The sequence below is a fragment of the Triticum aestivum genome, chromosome 2D (assembly GCF_018294505.1).
Source record: "Triticum aestivum cultivar Chinese Spring chromosome 2D, IWGSC CS RefSeq v2.1, whole genome shotgun sequence".
Lineage (NCBI taxonomy): Eukaryota > Viridiplantae > Streptophyta > Magnoliopsida > Poales > Poaceae > Triticum > Triticum aestivum.
Window position 1 is genome coordinate 80,447,490 of NC_057799.1, and position 27,588 is coordinate 80,475,077.

Sequence of the window (27,588 nt, forward strand, 5' to 3'; positions counted from 1 at the left end):
GCACATAGTTGTCATCGTCCTCTTCTTCTTCGCCGTCTTCCATCATAACCCCTATTTCTCCGTGCCTCGTCCAAACATTATAGTGTGGCATGAAACCCTTGTAAAGCAGGTGGGTGTGAAGGATTTTCCGGTCAGAGTAAGACTTCGTATTCCCACATTTAGGGCATGGACAACACATAAAACCATTCTGCTTGTTTGCCTCAGCCACTTCGAGAAAATCATGCACGCCCTTAATGTACTCGGAGGTGTGTCTGTCACCGTACATCCATTGCCGGTTCATCTGCGTGCATTATATATAATTAAGTGTGTCAAAAACCATTACAGAACATCATGAATAGATAATTAAGTGACCAAATTAATAGAAGTTCATCATCACATTAAAACCAAAGTACATACATAGTTCTCATCTAACAACATATAGCTCTCCAGAGCATCTAATTAATTAAACCATACATTGAAACTATGTAAAACATTTCAATGCGAAAACAAATGCGATCATAATCGCAACCAAGGTAACAATTGATCCAACGGCATAATGATACCAAGCCTCGGTATGAATGGCATATTTTCTAATCTTTCTAATCTTCAAGCGCATTGCATCCATCTTGATCTTGTGATCATCGACGACATCCGCAACATGCAACTCCAATATCATCTTCTCCTCCTCAATTTTTTTATTTTTTCCTTCAAGAAATTGTTTTCTTCTTCAACTAAATTTAACCTCTCGACAATAGGGTCGGTTGGAATTTCCGGTTCACATACCTCCTAGATAAATAAAATCTATGTCACGTTGGTCGGCATAATTTTCATAAACAATAAATGAACCAATAGTTATAAAGATAATATATACCACATCCGAATCATAGACAGGACGAGGGCCGACGGGGGCGGATACCAAAACCATCGCACTATATAATAACAAGCAATAAAATAGTAAGAAAATTAGACAAGTATCTATCTAAAGTAAGAATTTTTTTCTTTCGGAAAGAAGATAAGAACAAGAGGCTCACCACGGTGGTGCCGGCGACGAGATCGGCGCGGGCGATCGACGGCGCTGAAGACGGGAATGGGACGTGACGGGCCGCTAAACCTAGACAAATCTCGAGGAAAATGGAGCTTTGAGGTTGAGCTTCGAGACGAGAAAGCTTAACTAGTGTGGCTTGGGCATTTCATCGAACACCTCATGTGCATAGGAGGTGAGGTAGAGCACCACAAACCCTCCCCTCGCCGGCCAGAGAAAAACAAAGCACTGGAGTGCTCTGCTCGCGGGCGAGGGGTATATATAGGCACCTCATTGGTCCCGGTTCGTGGCATGAACCGGGACTAAAGGGCGGCCTGTGGTCACGGTTCAAGCCACCAACCGGGACCAATGGTGGTGGGCCAGGAGCGAGGCCCATTGGTCCCGGTTCGTCCCACCAATCGGGACCAAAGGAGCCAGACGAACCGGGACCAATGCCCCCACGAGGCCCGGCAGGCCCCTGGCCTCACGAACCGGGACCAGTGCCCCTATGGGTCCCGGTTCTGGACTGAACCGGGACTAATGGGCTGACCCGGCCTGAACCAAAGCCCTCTTTTCTACTAGTGGGAGCAAGCAAACATTTCAAAAGGTTTACTGGGCCTAATAACTTTGGTTCTATTTGTAATTTGTGTGCAAATTGAGAGTAGTAGTATACATCCGTAACCTAGCAGTAGACACTCAGAGCAACTCCAATGGGGCGATCCAGACGGACACAGATTTTGTCTGTATTTTGTCCGTTTGGGTCGCCCGTCCATCTAGCGGACATGCGGCGGACACGCACAGCCTGTGGATAAACCCAACGCGCAAAACCAAAAAGCGGACAAGCGAGGCTGCCGGCGTGCATAAAGACGTAGCTTTCCTCCCTCGACGCCACGCTCCTCCGCGGCCGCCACCGGTCCGCCGCCGCGGCCTCCGCCACCGGCCTGCAGTTCCCCGAGTTCTCCAACCCGCCGGACCGGCGCGCGTGGGCTGCAGCTTGGCGACGGGAGCGCAGCCGCCGATGGGTGGCGCGCTCTCTCCAGCGTCTTCGCCCGTGCGTCCGCCCCCCTCCCTCGCTCTCCGCCGCGAGTGCTACCTGCCTGGGGAGAGAAGCCTTTGCCCTTCCACTTCCGCCAGAGGAGAGAGACGGGCTAGTACCACTACCACCACCAGCAGCAGCGGGGATTTGAGGTGGGGCTTCGAGGAGGCCTCACCGGCGAGGACAATGGAGGAGGCGGAGGCCTCGCCGTCGAGGACGGCAGCTCGTGGGGGCGCTGGACTGGGTCTGGATCTTGCCTGCACCTCCCCGTCGAGCGGGCCCGCGGCGCGCGTGAGCTGCAGCGTGCGACGGCGCTTCGAGGAGGCCTCGCCGGCGAGGACAACGGAGGAAGCGGAGGCGCTCGCCGTCGAGGACGGCAGCTCGGGACAACAGCTCATGGCGATCTCGCCTGCAGTTTCCTGTCGATCGAACCGTGTGGTGTCGCTGACTAGTAGGGCCTAGGGCGGACACGAGAGGGTAGCAGCGGACGACGGGAGCACTCGCTTTTGTCCGTCACGGACCCATTTTGTGGCCCAAATTTGGGCTCAGTTTGGGTCGGGGCGGATGACAAACGGATAGGAGGCGGACATGCGCGTCCGTTTGGGTCGCCTCGTTGGGCTAAGTTTACTGTTCGGATGACCCAAACGGATAAAATGGGTCACCCCATTGGAGTTGCTCTCACGGGCCAGACACGCATCATATACGTGTACATACATATGTAGGACGCCGTAGCTCGCACCTTAGCCGTGCGGCCGAACTCAGCACGCACATCACAGCATCACAACGCGCGAGGAGCACAAACCAAACCATGCACGTATCCATCGACGTCCCCAACGGAGCACGTACCAGCGCTCGTTCAGCCAGGGCGTATTGAATTCGATGGCCCCCGGCCGCTGTGCGCCTGTATCGGCGGGGTACACGGGCGAATGGACGCAATGGTGATGGGCGGGTGATCGTTGTCAGCAGCGCCCCCACGGAGACGGGAGATGGAGCGACCCGTTGTGGCGCCCAGCAGCAGTGTCCCCTGCCGCCGCCACGCCCAACACCGCGCCATCCCCCTGTCCCCCTCCTGCCTCCCCTCCCCTTTTCCTTTCGCCTGGCCCCCACAAGACGGCGCCACCACTGTGCCTCCCGGCCGGCAAATTTGACAATTTTGACCTCGAAACGAAATAAATTCACAGAATGAACTGGGTGCGAAACTATTTCACACCCCTAACCCTTTTGTGTAGCGCCCGCCACGCCGGCGCCACACCCTACGGTGCAGCGCCTAGCTCCGCGGCGTTGCACCTCTGTCCACCGTGGCAGCCCACGGGCCCGCACCTAGCCGTGCAACGCCTCCGAGCTAGGCGCTGCATCTGTAATGTGCAGCGCCTAGCGGCTAGGCGTTGCACGTGTAATGTGCAGCGCCTAGCGGCTAGGCGCTGCACTGTGACTTATCCAGCCACTTGGCTGGACCCCCCTCCCCCACCCCCCCCCCACCACACACTCTCTCCCCGAGCTTTGCCCCCTCTCCCACTCTCCCCCCTCTCAAATCTTCTTCCAAATCTTGCAAATTTGAAGAATTTGTCCGTGGATTTCGAAGTCAAACCCTCCCTCAAGGTAATAATCTCCGATCCCTTGTTTTGATCGAAGTAAAGTTCTCCCATTGCTCATTTGTTGGTAGTTTGGGGAAATCCTAGTTTAGTTTGGATCTAGAGATTTGCATGGAGATGTGAGATGTTTGTTTGCCAATTTCTATGATTAGGCTTTGTTAGTAGGCTAGGGTTATTCTTATGGGTGTTCTTATGTTGGTGCTAGGGTTAGGTTTAGGGCTAGGGTTATGGTTAGGGTTAGGTTTAGGGTTAGGGTTATGGTTAGGGTTAGGGTTGTTGTTTCATATATATATTAGGGTTTGTATTCGGTGTTAATCCATGGATTAGTACTCATGGAAGCAATGTTACCTTGTGTTGCTTATAGGGATGGGAAGAACATGTGTGTTTGTTCATCATGGGGACAAAGACGCCTTTTTGAAAGGCAATAAAGAACCGGACCCGGATGAGCTTGACATTGTGTTTGATAGTAGTCCTAGCTATGCGGAGCTCTTGCAACAAGTTAGGAAAGATTTGAATTGGATGGACCCTAGTGATATCATTGAGTTGGAGGGAAGGCATAATGTTGGTTTTGGAATGCACATCCGTTGGAAGACAATGCGTGTAAACTCGGAGCAACGTTGGGTTGCATACAAGGAGACGGTGGCCGAATCACTAGACAAGGCTCTTGAGTTATTTGCAACGAAGAAGGTTGAGTCAAGTTTGCATTTGGACTTGAACCGGAACCCCTCCCCTTTGGTTGCTAGTAGCCCCCCACCCTTGAAGCAAGATGAAATTGTTGAACCTCTTTTGACCCAAGAAGTGAGGCCAACATTGAGCCCGTGTAGAAACAACCAAGATGAATCTTTGCAAGAGGACAACGATGAGTATGCGGACGATGACAATGAAGTTGATCTCCATGACAACAATGTGGGTGATCTCGACAAATATCATTTGCAAGAGACAATGGACCATTCCATCCCTTTTTCCCGTGCATATGCATCGGACTCGGATGACGATCGTCCCGATGAACAAGTTGATGCGGAGGGGTTCACGGTGAAGGAGGCCGAAGCTTTCGAGAAGGTATTTGGTCGGGATCATCGGACTACATTGTTCAAGGATGTTAGTCTCGCGGATGAAGCCGTGGTAGATGGTGGCCAATGTGTAGCTCTTGGGGTTAGGCCAAGCTCTCACCGTGATTTGGTAGACGACAAGAACCGGATTGCTAAAGGTTCTAAGTTCGACAGCTTGTTGGATTTGAAGATGTGGCTCGACAACTACTCGGTTACGCATTATCGTCCACACAAGGTGGTGCACTCGGACGTCAATGTGCGCTACACGGTTGCATGTGCATGTGAAGATGAAAAGGAGGTCCAACTTGGACTTACAAGAGGCCGTGGTGGTGTTAGAGGTCGTGGAAAGGAGGTCCAACAAGGAGTGGCAAGACGCCGTGGCGGTTGTCCGTGGATTGTGCGTGCAAGACTCAGAAGTACAAGTACAAGTTCCCACCCAAAGTTGATGAATGGTTGCTATTTCAATCACGGAAGGCGGACTCAGAAGAAGCTATATATATGACAATGAGGAGTGGAAGTACGAAGTGAAAGAGCCAGGAGGAACCACAAACGATGGCTGGCAACATGGAGGTCGGGCTTTCAAGGTGTCGTTAACACAATGTGATTGCACTTGCGGGAGGCCATTGTTGCTTCATCTCCCATGCTCACATTTGTATGCCGCCGGCCGCGTTAGGAATGTGGACATCAATCACCCACGCACCGTGAGGGAGTCCCAGTTCTCAATCATGACGGTCAAGAAAACATGGGCTCCCCGCTTTCACCCATACTTTGACCAATCACAATGGCCGGAGTATCATGGAGTTCAACTATGGCCGGATCCGGAGTTGAAGGTTGTTAAACGGGGTAGACGTAAGACAAAGCGTCTTAGAGGCGACATGGACGGATGGGGCCATGGTGGGCGCCGCGAAGCGGGCAACGACCAATTCCAAGAGCCTCGTGAGAGCTCCCGTTGTGGGGAGTGCAAAGGTCATGGCCACAACAAAAGAAAATGTACGAAACCAAGGAAAAGGTCCAAGAAAAATGATGCAAGCACAAGCCAACATGGAGCTACACAAGGAAGCCAACCAAGTGGTAGCCAACCTAGTGGTCGCCAACCTAGTGGTAGCCAACAAGTGCGAAGCCAACCAAGTGGTAGCCAACCTAGTGGTAGCCAACCTAGTGGTAGCCAACAAGTGCCAAGGCAACCAAGTGGTACCCAACAAGTGCCTAGCCAACCAAGTGTTAGCCAACCTAGTGGTAGCCAACAAGTGCCAAGGCAACCAAGTGGTAGCCAACAAGTGCCTAGCCAACCAAGAGGTCGGCAACTTGGACTTACAAGAGGCCGTGGTGGTGGTAGAGGTGGTGGTGGTGGTCTCGGCCGTGGTGGTGGAAGAGCTCGACGTGGTGGTAATGGCCGTGGTGATGGTCTCGGCCTTGGTGATGGTCTTGGCCTTGGTGGTGGACTTGGCCGTGGTGATGGACAAGCGCAAGTTCGTTATAGAGGAATGTTTGGATACCTAGATGGACCGTTTCCGTATGTTCCTCACTTACTATAATGTATCATATGTTCTTGTTTTTCCATATGTTCTTCTTTTTCATATTTGCTTCCATTTGTTCTTATTGTCCTTACTAACCATTATGTTCCACTCATTGTAGGTATGGCGGCTTCCCAACCCAACAAACCAACGATGAAGGAGGATGGCGAGGATGAGATGGCCGGATGGTGGGAGAAGGCGGCGAAGAAGCTTAGAGAGGAGGATGCAGCCAAGCTAAAGAAGAAGAAGGAAGAGGAGCTTGAGAAGGAGAGGAAGCGAAAACAGAGTGCGGCAAATGCGATGCGCGCTAGGGAGCAAGCGTTGATGAGGCAAGTTGAGGAGGCACAGAAGAAGCGTCAACAGGATTTTGAAGAAAGAACCATGAAGCTTTGGGCAATTGCAACTGAAAAAGAAGAGAGGGACAAGCAGATATTCATGGAGAGGGTGGTTAAGGAGGCTCACCTCATAAGAAAAAGGGAGGAGGAAGAGGAAGAAGAGAGGAAGAAGAAGAAGGGAAAGGGGCCTTCCTCTACGCAATAGAGCTATGTCTCCTCTTCGATTTGCTTGTGCACTACTATGTCTCCTCTTCGATTTGGTTGTGAACTACTATGTGCCGTGAACTACTATGTCTCCTCCTCGATTTGGTTGTAAGAACTACTATGTGCGGTGAACTACTATGTGTCCTCCTTGATTTGGTTGTACGAACTACCATGTGTCGTGAAGTAGTATGTGTTATGAACTACTATGTGTCGTGAAGTACTTGGACGCTGCAATCTACCATGTGGCGCCTAGCTGCTGTTGCTCTCTGGATAGCTAAAAAATTCACTAAGTCCAAGTCCAAGTGCCTCAAACTGTAAAGTACCTTCTGTTCTGGCTGCATAGCTACATACCAGTGCAGCGCCTAGCTAGGAGGCGCCACACTATACAGTGCAGCGCCTGCGGGCTAGGCGCTGCACTCTATAGTGTGGCGCCTCCTAGCTAGGCGCTGCACAAAACACTTAGCGAAATTTTTGCCTGAAACTGGAGGCATACCTTCTGTTGGTTGCTGGATACCTACAGACATGTGCAGCGCCTAGCACGGAGGCGCCACACTCTATCGTGCAGCGCCTGAGCGCTAGGCGTTGCACATGTCTGTAGCTATCCAGAAAAGCAACAGAAGTTTGGCTAGTTACAGACATATGCAGCGCCTAGCCCGGAGGCGCCACACTCTATAGTGCAGCGCCTGCGAGCTAGGCGTTGCACTATACAGTGTGGCGCCTCCAAGCTAGGCGTTGCACATGTCTGTAGCTATCCAGAAAAGCAACAGAAGTTTGGCTAGTTACAGACATATGCAGCGCCTAGCACGGAGGCGCCACACTCTATAGTGCAACGCCTGCGAGCTAGGCGTTGCACTGTAGAGTGCGGCGCCTCCAAGCTAGGCGCTGCATATGTCTGTACCTATTCAGAAAAGCAACAGAAGTTTGGCTAGTTACAGACATATGCAGCGCCTAGCTTGGAGGCGCCACACTCTATAGTGCAGCGCCTGCGAGCTAGGCGTTGCACTGTAGAGTGCGGCGCCTCCGTGCTAGGCGCTGCATATGTCTGTAGCTATCCAGAAAGCAACAGAAGTTTGGCTAGTTACAGACATATGCAGCGCCTAGCACGGAGGCGCCACACACTATAGTGCAGCGCCTGCGAGCTAGGCGTTGCACTATAGAGTGCGGCGCCTCCGTGCTAGGCGCTGCACAAACACTTAGCAATTTTTTTGCCTGAAACTAGAGGCCTACCTATTGTGCCTCCTCCCCCCCTCTACTGGGTCTTTTTCAGCCACAGTTCAACAACTAGTATAACAAACATTCAGGTACGACATCATTTCTCCAAGTATAACAATTAGTATAAGAAACAAAGGGTTCACAAAAGACTTCATTTCATAGAAATGACCATCACAATAAGTTCCAGTTTACCATAGAGCTACCACCACTCCAAGTTCAACGACATAAAAGGTACGACCACTCCAAGTTCAACGACATAACAAATCGCACTCGAAGTTCAACATTATAAAAAAACTAAGATGACTAGTGCTTTCCACGCTTGCTGGGTCCTCCCCCCCTCTTGACGCTTATCTTCTTCACCTTCCTAGGAAGAGGAACCCGCTCCGGCTCCGGCTCCGCCTCCGGTTCGACATCGTCATCCAAAATAGTCATCCAAAGCCGCCATCCGCGAGGTGCCGACCGTCCTTTTGCCTCTTTGGGTGAAGTCTTCAGGTGTGTACTTGTTGATTCCCCTCCTAGGCTTCAACTCGTATGCAGACCGAGCCCGGTACGTCCCCAAGGTCATATCATCAGCAACCTATGCATCAACAAAAGATATGGAAAGACCGTGTGTGAGGATATAGTTAGCAATGCATCAACAAATGGATATATATCGTCATGCCATACCTCTTGGGTGACCCCACCCACATCCTCATCCGTGAAAGGTTCACCATGGCTCTGCCCCGAAGCGGGATCTGATGGTGTCGCCGACCTAGACCGTTCTGGTGATACATACTCGGGGTCACGACAACCGAAAAGGTTTGATAGCCACCTTAACTTTTGGCCCTGGCGCTGCAACATGTACAAGTGAATGAGACATGGAACGTACCAACAAATGTTAAGTGCTAGTTTGAAGGAGATATGAACCTTAATGAATTCTCGAAGTGCACCTTCCCCATCGCTTTTGCCAGCCGGGGTTGTTTCCAGAATAGTCTCGGTCTCGTCAGCTGCTTTCTTGATCTGGGCACGCTATGAACAGAAACGGTATCAAAGTGTTAGGCAAGCGAAGATGTGAAAAGTGCGAATGGAAAAGCAAAAAGGGCTAACCACAAAGTTCATCATTGGAGCTGAAGGGATCACCGAGTTGCCTTTCCTGACTAATGCGTTGTACTGGTGCTGGGCTACCTCATCAAAAACGGTGGGTTCTTCCAGAATCTCCTCAGCATACGCCGGCTGGCATACCTCCACGCGGGTACTTGCAAGAAACCATGCGAGATAGTTGTTGAACGCGATCGGGCAGTGCTCACGAAGCTGGGCTCGTTTTCCAGCCCTTGCTTGCTCCACACTAAGAGCGAACTGCACGACATACTTCCTGTGATGGCTGGCCCAATCCTTGATCTTCCGCTGCTTTTTCCTATCCAACCTGCAAGTTAGAAACAAGATATTAGCATCATCGAAACCGTCGAGAAGCTGCTAAGTGCTCAAGGTTAATTATATCTTACGCGTGTAGCAACTTGTCCGTGTCCTCCCACTCCGGCGGGTGTGGCTGGAACAAACCAAACTGGCGGAACACCCGATGTGGCAGGTGAAGCTCAACCGCCCAGTTGCATATCAGTGGGCACCGCATATGCCAGAGATCCCTATCCCTAATGCACATCGGATTAAGCCTGAACTCTATAGGGTTACCAAAACTCTCTCCTTTTCCATACGGCTCCCATTCCACCTGCAAAATGGGATTGAATGCAAAATTGATATCGAGTGAAGATACAAGCATGATAATCACTTATGCAAGGTCGGTTCACCTGCTCAGGCGTGATCGCGTCCAGCTCGCTCTTGTACAACTTGTACATTACAGAGGGATCATCCGTCGTCTCATTTAACACATCCCACTTGTAAGCCCAAGTGGGGAGCCGTAGTGGGTCGTCTTTATCGTCCCAATCCTCGTACTTCACGGTCTTAGGTCGTCCAACCGGCAAACGCTCGCAGCTCCATATGGAAAGTGCGAGCAGACAACCACCAATACCTCCAGTGTGCCTACAACTGGCATCGTCCAACTGCACATAAAAAAGAACATGGTCAAATTTGCCGCAAGAGCGCATTGATAATGTATCAATGAAGTGAAAAGGAAACAACTTCATACCTGTCGATACAAGTAAGCTAGTGTCGCCGAACCCCAACTCCATTTGCTATGGAAGACGGTCAACGCCTTCAGCCACATCCATGGAGCATTCTTGCCTGTGCCATCAGCAAACATTGTCCTCGATACCACGTACCACATGTAGACACGAGCATAAGTCTTCACCATGTCCTCATTAGCATCATCGGGGCAATGAGCGAAGTGCGATGATATCCACGTGAAAGTAGCGCCCGCTGCGACTCTTTCCTTCTTCTTATCTTCCCTTTCTGGCTCCCGAGGCTCCGGAGGAACCATACCGGTAAGGGCTTGCATCTGCGCGCGCCACCCTTCAGAATCGGTGTTCATACATAAAGGATTGCCATCGATAGGAAGACCGGTGATCATAGCGATATCCTGCAGCGTCACGGTCATCTCCCCGGTCCGAAGATGGGAAGTGTGTGTCTCCGGCCTCCAATGATCAATAAGCGCGGTGAGTGCTGCAGCATTGTTGGGTGGCGTCGACCGGCGGACCAACTCAATGAAAGGGAGAAGTCCTGCCTCCCTAACATAAGGTGTGTACCGCTCATCATAGCTCATCCCTCCAAGGCTGATCCCGTGAGACCGAAGCTTCAGAGGTGCAAGCTCCTACAAACAAACAAATCATAACATTACATATGGGGCATTTGTGTTTGAACAAGCATACGAAATTCATAACACCGGCCACTTTCAGTATTACCCGCTGCTGCACCGACATAGCGTACGACCGGTGTTGATGGTCCCAGTGATCATCGAGAAGCCAAACCATCCTAACAATTTCAACAAAGCATTCTTGTCAACACGATTATCTTTTCAATTCAAAAAAACTAAAGTAGGCCTACTACATGCAAGATCCAAAGCATATGGTGCTTCCCCTACTTGGGCCTACTTCATACAAATAACATGTCAATCTATGTATCCAAACTATAACATGTCAATCTACTTCTCCATACAAATAACATGTCAATCTACTTCTCCATACAAAAAACATGTCAATCTATGTATCCAAACTATATAAATAACATGTCAACCTATCTATCCAAACCACATTCTAATCTAACAAGGGTTCCCCAAATCTAATATACGCAAGATTCAAACAAAAGTTGCCCAAATCTAATACATGCAAGATTCAAACAAGGGTTCCCCAAATCTTCAAAATATAATATTTTCTATGGATAGAAAGAAGGGGATCGGAGGAGAGTACCTTCTACGATGGATTGGTGAACAAATGCACGGACCAAATCGTCGGATCGGAAGGATTTGGGAGAGGGGATTGAGAGGGGGAGTGCAGATGGCCGCCGCCCTTTTTTCTGTAACTGCCAATGGGGAGGGTGGGGAGGAGAGGGCTGGCGCGTTTGCATATAAGTCACAGTGCAGCGCCTAGCCGCTAGGCGCTGCACATTACACGTGCAACGCCTAGCGGCTAGGCGCTGCCCATTACAGGTGCAGCGCCTAGCTCGGAGGCGTTGCACTGCTGGGTGCGGGCCCGTGGGCTGCCACGGTGGACAGTGGTGCAACGCCCCGGAGCTAGGCGCTGCACCGTAGGGTGTGGCGCCGGCGTGGCGGGCGCTACACAAAAGGGTCAGGGGTGTGAAATAGTTTCACAACCAGTTCATTCTGTGATCTGCTTTCGATTATAGGCCAAAATTGTCAAATTTGCCCTCCCGGCCACGTACCGCCGGACAGCGACGCCGACAATGCATCGTCTCCTCCCAGGCCCAGGCTACCACCACCTGCTGCCGCAAAGTGCAAAACGTTTGCTCCAAGCTGCTGCGCAGGAATAATTATATTGCATTTCCTCTGCCCGGTAGCGGCATGCGGATCTTGTCAACTACGGCTGGCTGGCTACACACAACTGTTACGTCGATCAGGTGGATGAGTACGTTAACGTCCACGAGCAAAATCTGAGACCTTTTGGCCGGGACTAGTGCGCAACTTGAACAACTATTTGTGCGGTGCGCCAGGGCAACAGGCAGGATGCATGCAGGATTAGCAGCATGTGACGACGTTGGCATCATCACATAGCCTAACTCCAGAGGCCACAGCGTCTCCAACACACTCCAAGTCCAACACTTATCCTAATGGAGTGGTTAGAAATCCATGCTTGACGAGACGGTGGTCCTTTGCCAGAAGAAACGCCACCAGGTCATGCATCATGCTCCCACTTCCCACCACGTAGATTACTTTTTTGCTTCTCCTTTCCAGGGGTGATGAAATCTCCCCACTTGGGGATCGGTTAACACTAACTACACCCTAGTTTTATCACGCGTGATATAGACAAAGGAGGAGGAGGAGGAGAGCGTGTTACAATTGTGCACCGTGGTGACTGGCGGGGCCCCACGTGGCCGGGCTAATGGCCAGCAGAGTACATCTAGGGCCATCATGCCGATCGTAACCAACTTGGCCAAACAAAAGATATTGGGGTTAGCAGTTTAATCGCGCTTTACTTTGGGGTTAATGATTAAGATTGGGTCATCCATCTCCTTAATTGTGGATGTCCTTGCCCTACCTGTCCTATCGACCTATCCCCGTGAAAAGACGGGTGATTAAAGCGGATGTCGCCTCCGTTGGTTGGTTGCTCTTGTGGGTCCACCTGTTAGGATTTTGCGGGGGCCCAGCTGACATCCTCCCTACTTCTGCCTAGCTAGCTTCCAACATATGGCGTGCATTCCTCCGAAAAAAAAGTGCAGCAAAAAACATTGAATCAGACATGAGAGAGAAAAAAAGGGAGCAACATTTTCATGTAAAAAAGCGCACATATTATTGTGAAAATGTGATAACCCTCATCTTATCTGAAAATAGATATCACATTTTACCTTTATTTGTGACATGTTGACAACTTTTTAGCCAGTTATATTATTTCTGAAACTGAGAAATTATATCCACTTGTTAGGATTAGAAGAAAGCTAACTGGGTAAGCAACTCGTACCATACTCGTTAGGCGCATTACCAAATACTGCTTCCGTAACTTAATATAAGATGTTATTTGACACTGTCATGGACTTAAAAAAACATCTTATAAAAAGCTACAAAGGGAGTATATGTCAGGTTCCCTCAAATTTATCAAGTTATTTGGCAGGGAAAAAAGGTCAATTTTGCCGAATAGGTACGACTGGTTGCATCGCACGACTCCTGTCGTCAAATAATACTCCCTCCATTCCCTTGTACGAGGCCTCCAGAAAAAAGTGCAGCAAAAGAAAAATCAAACGTGAGAGGGAAAAATGAAGGGACCAACATTTTCAAGTAAAAAAAGCGCACTTAATATTGTGAAAATGTGATAACCCCTCATCTTATATGAAAATAGATATCATGTGACATGATGACAACTTTTTAGCCCATTCTATTATATCTGAAACTGAGAAATAACATCCACTTGTTAGGATCAAAAGATAGCTACTCCCACTGTTTCTAAATTCAAATTGTCAAAACATCTTATATTTAGAAACAAAGGTAGTAACTCGGTAAACAACTCGTACGGTACTCATTAGGGGCATTACCAAATACATGCCAGCTTCCCTCAAGTTTATCAAGTTATTTGGGAGGGAAAAAAAAGGCAATTTAGTTGCACCGCACGGCTCCTGCGTCAAATACTAGTTAAGACGAGCCACCTATTTGACTGCCATGTTTTTTTTTGCAGCAAAAATTGTAAAATGGGATTACATTCATCACAAGGATGCAACCAGTGATAAACATCGTCACAATGTCCCAACTAAGGGTAAAATTGGAATTTACTCATTGTCACTAGGATAACTGTTTTGCTGAGCAAAACCTTTTTTTTGTGCTGAGCAAAATCTCGGTCCATGGATTGCTTTAGTTGAGCCTATGAACAGAATCTGGAAGTGAACCTCACTTTGCTTAGAAAAACAGCACGATCATGTCACCTCCCCAAGTCGTGCAAGCATGTTTATGACGAAACCGACTGCATCCGATTCCTGGACACGACAATGACCACATTCTTGATTTTCTAGTGTCCATTGCACGAACGCACTTCTTCTTTTACGACTCGAACCTTCCATATAATATACCCATGGCACTTCATGGGGGTGACATTGACAGTGTGGTCCATCGTGTAGCGGCGACCCCGGGCGGCCGCGTGGTGTCAAGATTAGCCCGATAATTAAGCAAAGGATGTAGGGAGGAGTACATGACAGGGAGGCAGACACAATGACTCCGCCTTTTGTTTTGCTCTCAACCTCGTTTTTTTCCTGCTACAGAACTGTGATCTCGATGGGTTTTTTGTTTTGTTTCTTGACAGGCACGTATGGTAGGCCTTGTTAATCAGGGATCCCACGTACGTGCAGTGCAGTCAACAGGACGGCAAGGATGGGACACGGTCCGGTTCCTAACTCGAACGACACAAACGCCCGACATGAACGTCGTTGCTCGCCAACCATGTTGAGCAAGCTCGTAAACTTGGTCGTTTGTCGCCGCATCTTGCCAAGCTCTAGTGGTATGGAGTGACTTCTTGGGAACTGAAACTTTTGATCTTTGCGACGGGCCGTTGAAAATAATCAACCGTCTCCTGTGGTATAGTATAATCGGCGCCCTGTTCCCCGGCATGGGGGAAAAATGTACTCCTGTGCAGATCGAGCTTTGGAAATGCATGGCATGGGGGTCTCCGTGGTGTTGCAGACTTGCAGTGCATGGCGATGGAGCTGTGTAAAGACGAAAGCGAGCAATGATACGTGGCAAAGGGCGGAGGACGGTCGTAGAATGGAGGTGGCGGTGATAACTTGGAGGCCGGCAGGCGCACGGACGTGAAGGCCGGCGCGTGCACTTAAGCGATCACTATTTACTACGCACGGCTTCAGAGTTTCCGTCAATTGTTCACTGCAGATGGCGAGGTCGAGCCAGCTAGCTCTTCCCCACTTGCATGCAGGCACCGGTACAAAAGACACTCGCTTGTGTACGTGATTTTCCTAGCTATGGTGGTCATAATTGATTTATGTTCGTAGCCAGAGCGCATACGTATCCGTAAGATCTTGCACTACTGGCTATCTTACTAAAAAAAGAGCTCTCCTACGTGGTATCTGCCGTGTACCGCACACGCACATGCCCATATATACGCATGTATCCATGCATGCATGCAGTAGCCGTATGAGTACGACGTATCTGTTGCCATGCGGAGTGATCGATCTCGTGTGGGTTGGATCCCTTCCGTCATTCCTTAAAGGCCTCCATTAAGCTTGTCCCGTGGATCTTGTAGGGAGGGACTATAGCTACTAGGAGATCGTTGTCAGCTACTCCTATCCGTACTCCATCCATTGTTGAGCTGCTACGGAGTTATTAGAGCTGCCCGTGACGGGGCCCGCGTGCGTGTCGCCGCCTGCACCGTGCAGCGTCGCGTGGCGCCGTGCGACGGGGAGTTACGCCGTTGCTCCGCTCGTGTCTGCCTGTGGTCCTAGCTAGGGGTGCAGGCGGGCATCCCGCATAAACATGTGATTAGTTCAAACCAAGCTAATCTGCCCGGAGAAACTATAACTAAGCTCACATATTTTGACTTGGAAGCGGGGCGAACGCGCAAAATGAAGCATGGCATGCAAATCATGTCCCCTCACCGCCTCACGGTCTCACCGCGCACGGTGCACTGACACGAGCTTGCACGCAGATCCAATTAAGCGTACATTCGTGAGCGGCATTGCCCTGTTCTTGCGCGTGAACGTTTTGAAGGGTACGTACGTGCTTAAATTTGCAGATCGCCATGGAAGTCTGTATTTACATGCTGCGGCGAATTTTGTAGTGCTAGTAGTATTACTGTATCTCCGTCAGGTAGTACTACTACAGTCGCAATGACCCGTCAGGACGCTTGTATCTCCGTCAGGAAGTACTAAGGCCAACTCCACCACGCGACCCTATCTTGTCCGGTGCATCCGTTTGGGGTAAAACGAACGAATAGCGCGGCCCAACGCGCGGCCTTAAACGGACAAATGTCCAGATTCCGTCCGTTTTCGACCCATCCCCGGTCCAAACTTGCGCTCGGTTTGGGGTGAAACGGACGCGCGCGGACGGCCTCGGCGCACGCCCTTGTCCCCCGTGGCCCGCCTGTCGAGGACACTAGCAGTCCTCCGCTCCCAACGCTTCCACCCTCTCTCTCCCGCCCCGCCCCGCCGCCGGCACCACCGCTATTCTCCGGCCGCCTCCTCACCGCGCAGTCCCCGGCCGTCCATACCAAACCACGTCTCGACATGGCCGCCACCACGCCCGCGCTTTCGCCGTAGTTTTGGCCGTCGATCGGAGGAGGTTTGGCCGTCACCGTCTTTGCCGGTGGCAGAGGGGACACGACCGCCGGCGACGTACCACGGCGGCCGCGGCAGCTTCTGACGAGAGCTCCAGAGCGGCCAGTAGCCGGCCGGCAACCACCCCTGCCGTGTCGAGGTGATTATCGCGGCCTCTTCGCCACCACGACCGCAAGGTGTTCGACATTTTGCCCACAAAGGTATGGACAGTGGAGACGAGTTTTTCTTCCATCTTCCTTTGTTCATCAGACGATTCGTCGTCGCATGATGAAGATCTTGTGGTGGCTGCACTGGTCGTTCACGACCACATTCAACGGCAGCTTCCTCGGTACAGGGGGTCAGTCCCTGGCCGTGCTCCCAACCTGAACCGCAACAGGGAGAGAGGCCACGCCCATGCCGATTACTTTGCGAACACCCCGCTTTTCAAGCCGGATAAATTTCGTCGCCGTTTTCGTATGGCAAGGCATGTGTTCAATCGTATCCGAGAGGGAGTGGTTGCTCATGACCCATACTTCGAGTGCAAGACGGATGCCCTTGGCAAGCTTGGATTCTCCTCTTACCAGAAATGCACCGCGGCCATCCGCATGCTTGCATATGGAATTCCAGGTCATCTGGTAGATGAGTATGTGCGTATGAGTGAGACAACATGTCTGATGTCAATGTACAAGTTTTGCCAGGCTGTGATCGAGGTGTTTGGCCCAGAGTACTTGAGGCAGCCAACTGCCGCTGATACAGAGAGATTGTTGGCGACCAACGCAGCTAGAGGCTTTCCAGGCATGCTTGGCAGCATAGATTGTATGCACTGGGAGTGGAAGAACTGTCCATTTGCTTGGCAAGTACAAGGGGCATGTCAACGGGTGCACTGTCATATTAGAAGCGGTGGCATCACAGGATCTTTGGATATGGCATTCTTTCTTCGGCATGACAGGTTCTCACAATGATATTAACGTGCTGCAGCGTTCTCCAGTCTTCGCGAGGCTTGCAGAAGGCCACTCCCCACCTGTCAACTTTGAGATCAACGGCCACCAGTACAACAAGGGATACTATCTAGCTGATGGTATATATCCTCGGTGGTCAACTTTTGTGAAGACAATATCGAAACCCCAAGGTGAGAAGAGAAAGAGATTTGCCCAAATGCAAGAGAGTGCTAGAAAGGATGTGGAACGTGCTTTTGGTGTGCTTCAATCCCGATGGGGTATCGTTCGAAACCCTGCACTGTCATGGGATGAAAGGAAGCTTTGGGAGGTGATGACTGCTTGTGTGATCATGCACAACATGATCGTCGAGGACGAGCGTGATGAGAGTATCTTCGACCAAGGATTTGATTATCAAGGTGAAAATATTGAGCCCCTGCACCAAGACCCGGCCACATTTGAACAGTTTGTCTAATTCCACCGTGAGATGCGTGATTGGCACACTTATTTGAATCTTCAAAATGACTTGGTTGAGCACGTGTGGGATCACATTGGCAACCAATAGATGTATTGGTTCATTTTATGTTCAGTCAAGACAATTTTGATTTGGTTGTAAAACTATTTTATTAAAGACAATTTCAATTGGGCTGTAAACTATTTTAATTTTCAGATAAATATTTGGACGTGCAAACTAGTTTTGATGAAAATATAGGCATTTTTGGCCCTGACGGACAGGATGGGGCAAACCGATGCGGCCGCGCGCTGGGCGCACGGCCACTGCATCCCAGGACACGCCCGGACACGACCTCATTGCCCTACCCAAACAGACAGAATCAGGACAAAACGGACGTCCGTTTGGGGTCGCGCGGTGAGTTAGCCTAATCATCTCAGGAAGTCGCACTGATTGCACTCTTGGAATCGAAGCTGGGGGGTTGCTTAGCTTTCTCGTCCAAAGCTGTGTCTACTGAGTACTGACACTATGTGTGACACATGCACGCACACTGCCGAAAGAGCAGCCTACAAATTAGAGCCGTGTGCAGGAGCAGCTAGTAGTTACAATTAGCTGGGCAAGTGTAATCAATTCTGGCCGGAGCAGCCCGTCTCTGTACAGAACGAAGGCGCATGCATGTGGCAGCATAATTAGATAGCCACTAACTCTGTAAAGCACAAGGAATAATCCTACAGCAGGACAACTAACAGACATCAGTTAGCCATCACTGTCAGAACGAAAATAACCAGCGCAACATTCTGAAGTAGGTTTCCCTCTCTTTCTCTCTCGTCAGGAGACAAACACCAGAGACACGGCGCGTGCGTTTGCTGGAATGGCGTCGCCGCTTTGCTTGCACTACAGTCGCAATGGCCGGACGGGTGGACGCCAAGTCAACACGGCACCGGCCACGAGAGAGATCGGGTCACCGTGCCGTGCCGGCGGTGGAGTGCCCCTGCATGCATGCGCCTGGAACGTGCACGTGTCGCCTGACACGTAGCATGCTGCATGTGCCGCACGGGCACGGCGGAGTACGCTGCCTTGAATCGGTTCGTACGTACGTGCGTCATGGGGTGGCAGGCACATATATCACTGCGCCCAAGTACGTGTGCCCTCAGGCTTCAGCAGTGCTCTTCCCTGGTGATCAGCAGCGATCCGAGTCGAGGAGATAAACGTCAAAGCAGCAGCGATCCGAGTCGAGGAGATAAACGTCAAAGCAGCAGCAGATCAGCAGAGTGGTAACTGCTTTGCTGCCGCCCTCCGTGTCCATGTCCTGCTACATACATACAGTCGTACGTAGAGAGAAATGAACGGAGGACGTCAAGCCGCCGACTGCGTCGACCTCCGCGGTGCCACTGCCACATCGCGCATTCATGACGAAAACCGATCGATCAGGTGACGCGCCTGGCATCGGGGCGGCGCCGTTGCCGCCGGGCGGCGTGTTCCTACGTGACATGGTCATGGTGCGGCTCGACCGACCGACGACTGCATCACGGGCCACCCGCGGCAGCGGCATCGATTGTGTGGATGTGATTACCCTCGTCGCCGCCGTCGCGTTCGTGTCCGGAAGTAACCGGGGCAGCGAGGAAGGCGACGGGCTCCCTGCCGTGAGCCCGTGACCTTTATTACGAACGCCGACGGCATGTCGTCGTCTGCCCTGTGGCCCCTCGTTAATAAGTTTCTTCCGTCAGAAGCTCTCCTTCCTCCTTGTCGTCTTGTTCTAGCCGCGACACTGACCTTGGTTGGCCGATCAGATCAAGAGAGCGACCTAAACACTTGACCCGGTTGGCGAGTGGTGCGTCAGTCTGGCAAAACACGCCTGCCGCAAGTGCCCCTTGGATTTTGACAAAGTGAGAGTGAGACCGGGTGTAGCTATATAGGCCACAGCGACCTGAATTCGACATAGTGAGAGTGGGCACACAGTCTGAAGGATCTGCCTTTTTTTTGGAGGTTGAATTTTGACAAAGAAATGGGCCAACCAACCATGACTGGTATTTTTGCCTCGTGGACTGCCATGATCTTTCTGGGTGGTGTCTTGAGTTTGCTAGGCAGCGGGCTCTATCCTGTTGCTTTCAGAGGGGCACAAACATGATTCAGATACATGGCCCAGATGTACAGTGGGAGGCCATCGTGCCATATAGTTCATGGATTCAGTTTGCAACTCAACAAGCAACACAAGTATACATAATAACATCAGAAACATAAGGATAAGTTGATAACTGATACTGTGTATTTGAACGCTGAAAGGGATCAACACAAACACAAGAAACCATAAATGCAAATGTCAGCTCACTGTAAACTGTAAACACAGGGATCATCTATCTAGGAGATTGCGCGAGAAATGAATTAGTTCAGCAGCACAAGTCGATGGCCTTACCAGACACCTGCAACCTTATAGAACAAGATAGTACATCTGACTGCTGCACACATAGTCAGCAGCCAGACTTTCAGGGCATTTGACACTAACAGGTGATTGCAGACACAGATGATAGTTAACTCTTGGCTCAACACACCCTGATGCCCCACATACTAGCATATCAGCATCTTAAGCGACACAGACGGGAAGAAACGGTGGCGAAAAAAGACGAGGGTGGCAGATCATCGTCATCCATCGCACAAGGAGAATGTCAAATCTGCTTAGGAGACAGTAACACCATTGAGCTCTGCTTGAGCTACTGCTGCACCGATTGCATCGACCACTTCCATCTTTCCAAGGGTCAGTGCCTCATCCATAGGGGTTTTCTCATGGCTGCAGAATACCAAATTATGTCTTTATAACACAGACACCACTAAGTAAGAAAGATCTAATACATCCTGCAGAATGTATTTCACAATCAAACCACCACTTCTTCTGGTGTGGTCATTTAGATTTTAACATACCTGTTCAGCGCACTTACGATAGCCCCAGCACATATCAAAGCCTTGATTACCTGGAAGGTTGTTTTTATAAGCATTCGTGTCATTATGTATTTAGATCGGTGCATGAAAACCACTATTAGAATAGTGAGGCAACTGAAATACCTCTGTATGTCCATTGAGGCATGCCCAGTGGAGAGGCGTGTTCTTCTCCAAGTTTGTAGAGTTAACATTCTGTAGTCCAATTGCACAGTCATAAAACAACGGTTATCACTATAACATGGAATTCTTATGAAATACGCAAGTTCAGTTCACATCCATAAGATAACTTCATCTACCCAGAGGAACAAAGTTCAAAACAAAAGTACTGAATATATTTTATCTGGTACAATATGTTGGAACAAGTCGTCAGCCACGTCTACACCTCCACTCCTCCACCGATCGATCGTTTCCGGAATCATGCAGGTAGCCCATGCTACCGTCCGTATAGCGGATTCTGTTGTAACAACCAATCATGCAGGTAGCCACGGCTCCCTCCTACGCCATCGCCCTGCCGATCGATCAGCATGCTCCGGCCTAGCGCCTCATTCTCCAGCCTGCCTTCCATGCACCAGCTGAACATCGAGCACTTCCTCAACTCTCAAGCTGGATCTTGCCGCCAACAATTTCTCCAAATGGCGGCAGATTATGAGATGTGTTCTCTCTATGTATGCCGAGGGCCACATTCACCACTAATCGGAGCCCCTGGAACAGGATGTCGCATGGCGCCAGACCGACATCACCATCCTCCTCTGGATATACGGCTATCTCTGACGACCTCTATGATGTCATCAAGTCTATGGACAACACCGCCTTTCGCACCCGGAGCCAGCTGAACTCCTACGACAATCAACCTGGCAGCGTGATCCATCACAGCGCCGAGTTCCACAACACTACCCAAGGCGATCTGCGCAACGGCGAATACTACCGCCGGCTCATTGCCCTGGCAGACCCCCTCAATAAAGTCGTCGAGCCAGTGACCGACCACTCGCTGTCTCTACAGATGATCCGCGGCCTCTGGCGCCTCTTCCAAATTATGGCCTCCGTCCTGCCAATGCAGACCCCCTTCTCCACCTTTGTCCAGGCGCAAAGGCACCTTCACGTTCGTCATTGGCATTTGCGGCAACTCTGGTGGTGCCTCTGCTGATCGAGCTCCCTCAGTCCCTCCGGGCGATCGTGGCCGGTCCAGCGACGACGACTCCGACGACCACACCGTGGCCGAGGCAACGGGGCCGTCCCCAGCGGCAGCAGCAAGGTGGTCAGACGCCCTAGATGGGCTACTTTGCTCCCTGGAGTGCTCCCTTCCCCCCATCTGGTTCCCACCGAACACCGTCCTCAGGCAACGCCCCAACGCCATGCTCAAGCGTACCCAGTCTGTCTTCTACTCTGGCCCACAGTTGACGCCATATGCGCCTCCACAGCCGCCGCCTACACCATCGTGGGACCAAGCCAGCAACCCGCCGCCGCCGATTGACACCTCGACACCAGCGCCTCGTCTCACATCTCGGGAAACACATGTAACCTCAAACAAAATTTATGATGTTTCAGTGGAGCATCTTCCTCACATCCTGGTCAGCCACGGATCCTCTCTCCCTTCGGCTACACCCATCTTCCACCCCACCCTTCCACCTTCATCATATTTTAGTTTCTTCTAACATCGTTTAGAATTTAATTTCCATATGCAAGTTTACTAGTATGATAATTCTTGTTCCATTGAATTTTATCCCGCTGGTTTTCTATGAAGGACCTAGCCACCCGGACGCTGCTCATGAGATCCAACAGCTACAGCACCGCTGTCTGGCAACGGTGGTGAGAGCGATGGCACCGGAGCCGAAGAATGGGTATAGTGGGCCAAGGATATTGGATCTCATAAGCAGCGTCCAGCTGGCTAGGTTCATCACAGCAAAACCAGCGGGGTCAAATTCAATGGAATAAGTATCACAAGTAAACTTGCGTACGAAAATGAAACATATAATGATGTTAGAAGAAACTAAAACATGAGGTGGAAGGGGTTGCTGGAAGATGGGTGTTGTCGACATGAGATAGGGAGAGAGGATCTGTTGCCGACCATGATGTGAAGAAGATGCTGCACTAAAACATCATAAATTTTGGTGAGGTTACCTATGCTCCCGGAGATGTGAGACAAGGCGTCGGTGTCGAGGTACCAATAGGCGGCGCCCGGATGCTAGAGCGAGAGGTTGCTCATGGAGGCGTTCAGCATGCTGACTTTTGGAGTAGATGACGGCTGGGGAGACGCCTACAGCGTAGGTTGGGGCCCAAGTAGAAGACCGGGCACGCTTAATCAGAGGCGCCAGGGTGTGGCCCAAGGAAGCCAGCGGCGTTCGGTGGGAACCAAAGAGCGCGACCAGTTGGCGGGACGGGAGCACTCTGAGGATCAAAGTACCCCATCCAAGGCGTTTGACCACCTTGCTGCAGCAGCTGGCGACGACCACCATTGCCGGGACCATGTCCACAGGCACGGCACAGTAGTTGGAACCGCCGCCGCCGAAGCTGGAGCCACTGGACCGGCCATGATCGCCCGAAGTGGCGGGAGGATCCCTGGTCAGCAAAGGCACCACTAGAGGAGCTGGCGTTGTTGGACTTGTCACCGCTACAATAGATGCCAATGACGAGCACGAAGGTGCCCTCGGTGCGGTCACGGGTGTCGAGGGTGACCTCCAGCAGGAGACGCAAGCGCCTGGACGAAGCTGGGGAGGGGGCCTGCATTGGAAGGACGAAAGCCATAATCTGGAAGCGGCGCGAGTGGCCGCAGATCATCTGGAGAGTCAGCGTGCGAGTTGTCACTGGCTCATCAACGTCACCGAGGGTGTCGGCCAGGGCCTTGAGCCGGGTGGTTGTATTCATCGATACGCAGATCACCTTGGGTGGTGTTGCGGAACTCGACGTCAAGATAAATCATGCGACCAGGTTGGTTGTCGTAGGAGATGGCGGTGTTATCTAGTGACTTGATGACATCATAGAGCTCGTTGGAGATGGAACCGTATATCTAGAGGACGATTACGTCGGAATGTCACCATGCGACATCCTGTTCCAAAGGCTCGTAATAGCGGTCAATATGGTCCATCGCCCTGTACATAGAGAGAGAGAGAACCGAAGTCATAATCTGCTCGACTGCCAGCCCGCCTGCACCCACCAGGCTCTCAAATCACGCACGTCCCCTGTTAGATTCTCCTGCTCCCGCCCCGCGGACCCCACCCACACACACCACACCCGCATCCCCCTCGCCTTTCGCCACACGGTTCTACACGCGTTCCCGCTGCAGCCGACATACCGCGGCCCTACGCAGCCCCTGTTACCTTTTCCCTACCTCTAGTGACCTGTCGCGTCTCCCCATTATCTCTCCCAAAGCCACCCCTATTTCTCCACAAAATAGTCATAGCATGCGCACCCGCCGAAAATCAGTTTTTCCCCTTCATAAAGAGCCATTTGACATCGCCATGACGTCTCACTCCCATACCTGCCTCATATCGCTCTGCCCTTGAGGATCCAAACTGATATGATGCACTGCGCGAGGAATATAAGGCACTGTTACAGAATAATACGTGGTGTTTGGTGCCTCGACCTATAGGTGAGAATGTTGTAAGTGGCAAGTGGATTTACAGGCACAAGTTCAACTCCGGCAGCTCTCTTGCTTGTCAAAAAGCACATTGGGTTCTTCGAGGCTTCACGCAACACAAGGGCGTGGACTACTCCGAGACCTTCGGCCCCATCTGTAAGCCGCCCACGATTCCGTTCGCCCTCAGCCTCGTAGTCACCGGCTCATGGCCGATCCATCAACTCGACGTGAAGAATGCGTTTCTTCATGGGGTTCTCAATGAGATCGTTTATAGCGCCCAACTCACCAGCTTCATCGAAACGAACCGCCCGTATGCAAACCCTAGTGCTCCCTCTACGGCATCAAGCAGGCGCCTCAGGCTTGGTTTGCTCGCTTCACCATACATCGCCTCACGCTCGGCTTCACCGCCTCCAGGAGCGACAGCTCACTCTTCATCCTCCATCACGACTCGTCCACTGCCTATGCGCTGCTATACATGGATGGCATAATCCTAATGGCGAGCTCCTCTAGCCTACTGCGCTTTGTCAGCGGCTCGCTCCATCCTGAGTTCACCATGACTGACCTCAACGACCTACACCACTTCCTCGGCGTGAACTCCAACGCTTCTATGCCGGTCTATTTTTCTCGCATCATTAGAATGCGCTTGAGATATTGGACCGTGCCGGCATGCTCAACCGTCGACCCATCTCCACCCCCTCGACGCCCGCGCCAAACTCTCCACCACCGACGGCAAGCTTGTCACCGATCCATTGTGTCTCGTTCTAGCGTAGAAGCAGAATACCGCGTCATGGCAAATGTCGTCGCCAAGTCTTGTTGGCTCCATTAGCGTCTCATTGAGCTCCATCGAGCCACCGTTGTGCTCTGCAACAATGTACCTCTCCAGCGGCCCGGTTCAACACCACTAATCATGTGAAGGTCGACCTGCACTTCGTTCGCGAACATGTAGCATTGGCGATGCCAAGGTCCACACGTATCTTCACCAAAGGCTTACCGAGGATCGTCTTCAATGACTTACATCCTCGCAAATCCCGTTTTGACTGCGGCCTGGGGGGGGGGGGGGGAGTCGGCTGCCACGTCTACAGCTCCACGCGAGTGACCGTTTCCGGTGTCACGCACAAAGCCCATGCTCCCGTCTGTATAGCAGATTCTGTTGGTAACAACCTAGCTGCCGTTATGTGCTTCGGCGTGTATATATTTAACACTGAGCTGTGAATACAATCTACGGTGAACTCTACTCTGCAACTCAATAATGTAAACAGACATAAAAGAACAGCAGCCTTCTTACCGCTCCATTCTGAATCAAGTACTCCACCACAGCAAGATGCCCATTGGCAGAAGCCATATGAAGAGCTGACAGTGATGAGGAAATGGTTAGGTACCTCACTATTTAGTCTAGGAGATCAATCTAAAACGAAAGCAGTCTACAAGAATGTTTGGTTGAATTATCAAGTTTGTCACTGAATTTCAAATGAATCTGAAAGATGTCGGTTTTCAGAGAGTTTATATAGTTAAATTACGATATGTAGCTTGCACTTGGTGGCTTAATAAGAAGAACAACATGGAAAAGATATCCTGGTACTCCATTTTTAAGAAACTTGCAAGAGAAATTAAAAGACAATCTATTCATTATACATTGGGCTTCTGTTGATCTACTCTAATTCAAGCCAGAGACATCATAACTTTATAATCAACCCAGATAGTGTATTGATGTGCTCAGAACTTCGTATGGCAGACAGCCTAATATGTATACATGGCAGCTTCATACACCACACAGACATATAATAACATAAGAAAAGTATCTGAACAGAAAACTAAGAGCAACGCAGACAGTCGAACTTGAACAGGGGGAACCAAACCAACCCGTTCGGCCTTGCGAATCTGCGGAGTCGAGGGGGACACCGGCGGAGAAGAGGGCGACGACGTCTTCCAGCTCGTCGTACCTCGCGGCCTGGCAGAGCAGCACAATCAAAGCCCACCGCTCCCGTCAGTAACAGTCCACCCCGATGCGAAAAAACAGAGCATACGAGCAAGGGAAGTAGGGGAGGTTTGGGGCTTACGTCGATGAGATCCTGGGCCTGCTCGGCGGTGGCGGCGGGGGTTGGCTGCGCCGATTCGACGCCCATCGCTGAGCACGCGAGAAAGCTAGGTCAGCTGGGAGGAAAAGGGAGGCTGGAGTCGCGGTGCCGCCGGCTGCCCTTGATGCTGCTGCGGTTTCCCTGCGTACGGCGGCGGCGGCGGGTTTGCCCTGGCAGCCCCTCAGTCCAAGTTGGCGTGTGTGGGCTTCTTCTCGGCTTATGGGCTTTATTTGTCAGCTATAGTCACCAGCAGGCCGTTTCCCTTGCTCGGCCTACTCCTACGTTCCTGTGAAGAGCCTTCCGTCAGTTTAGGGAGCTCCTATTGGACGCTCTTTGCGTCCAACGGCACGCAGACGCGCACAGAGGACCCGCGAATGGGCTGCCATGAATCGTACACACGACTTACGCGTCCTAGGCTACTGCTGTTTTACTGGAAACGAGATTTGTCTAAGCTCATCTCAGCACCACATTTAAAATAATCTTTACACATTTACGAACGTTTCTTGAAAGTTTTGGAAATAAAATTTAATGCCGAATATTGTTTCAAAAATCAAAATAAGTTTTGGAATTCCAAACCATTTTTATTCCGCATTTTTCAAAGAAAAACAAAATTGAAATCCCAAATATATTTATAATATGTGAACAATTTTTTAAAACATTTTTCAAAATTCCAAACGAAATTTGGAAACACTAACATTTTTTGAACTCCGCAAAGATTTTATTATACGCAAGCATCTTTTGAATCTGTGAACAATTTTTAAAAAAATGATAACTTTTTCGCAAAGATGAACAAAATTTAAAAAATTGGAACACATTCTCAAATATGAAAAAATTTAAAGAAAAAAGGAGAACAAAAATTAACATGGACAATTTTTTAACTCCAAACTTTTGAAAACACGAACATGATGAACAAATTTTGGAAAAATAAGAACAAAAATTAAGGTTCCGAACAAATTTCCAGAACAAAAATTAACATTCCGAACAATTTTGAAAAATGATCAATTTTTGAAAACACGAACAAAATTTGGAAAACAATTTTTGAAATTTCTGAATAAATTTTGAATTTATGAACAAAATTTGAAAATGTGAACAAGTTTCGAAATTCTAGTATTTTTTGAATTCTCTATATTTTTGGAATTTTGGAACAAAATTTGAAAACAGGAACATTTTTGGAAATTTGAACAAATTTTTGAAAAATGCTTAAATTTTAAATTTCTGAACACGTTAATAAAAAGAAAAATAAACTTGAAAAAAGAAAAAGAAACCGAAAAAAAGAGAAAGAGAAATGAAAATAAGGAAAAGAAAAAACAATAGAAAACCAAAAGAACCAA

The 27,588-nt window shown here is 50.3% G+C and overlaps 1 protein-coding gene across 1 annotated transcript; it reads right to left on the bottom strand.

Moving 5' to 3' along the window:
- Positions 1-19,960: 19,960 nt before the first annotated feature.
- Positions 19,961-26,479, bottom strand: LOC123051743 (ankyrin repeat domain-containing protein 2A). The gene is made up of 6 exons (XM_044474712.1): positions 26,240-26,479; positions 26,043-26,130; positions 25,468-25,532; positions 20,732-20,800; positions 20,591-20,640; positions 19,961-20,459 (listed from the first exon to the last, which is right to left on the bottom strand). Exons 1-6 carry the CDS (start codon positions 26,303-26,305, stop codon positions 20,348-20,350), a joined length of 450 nt encoding a protein of 149 aa, XP_044330647.1. The 5' UTR covers positions 26,306-26,479; the 3' UTR covers positions 19,961-20,347.
- Positions 26,480-27,588: the final 1,109 nt, after the last annotated feature.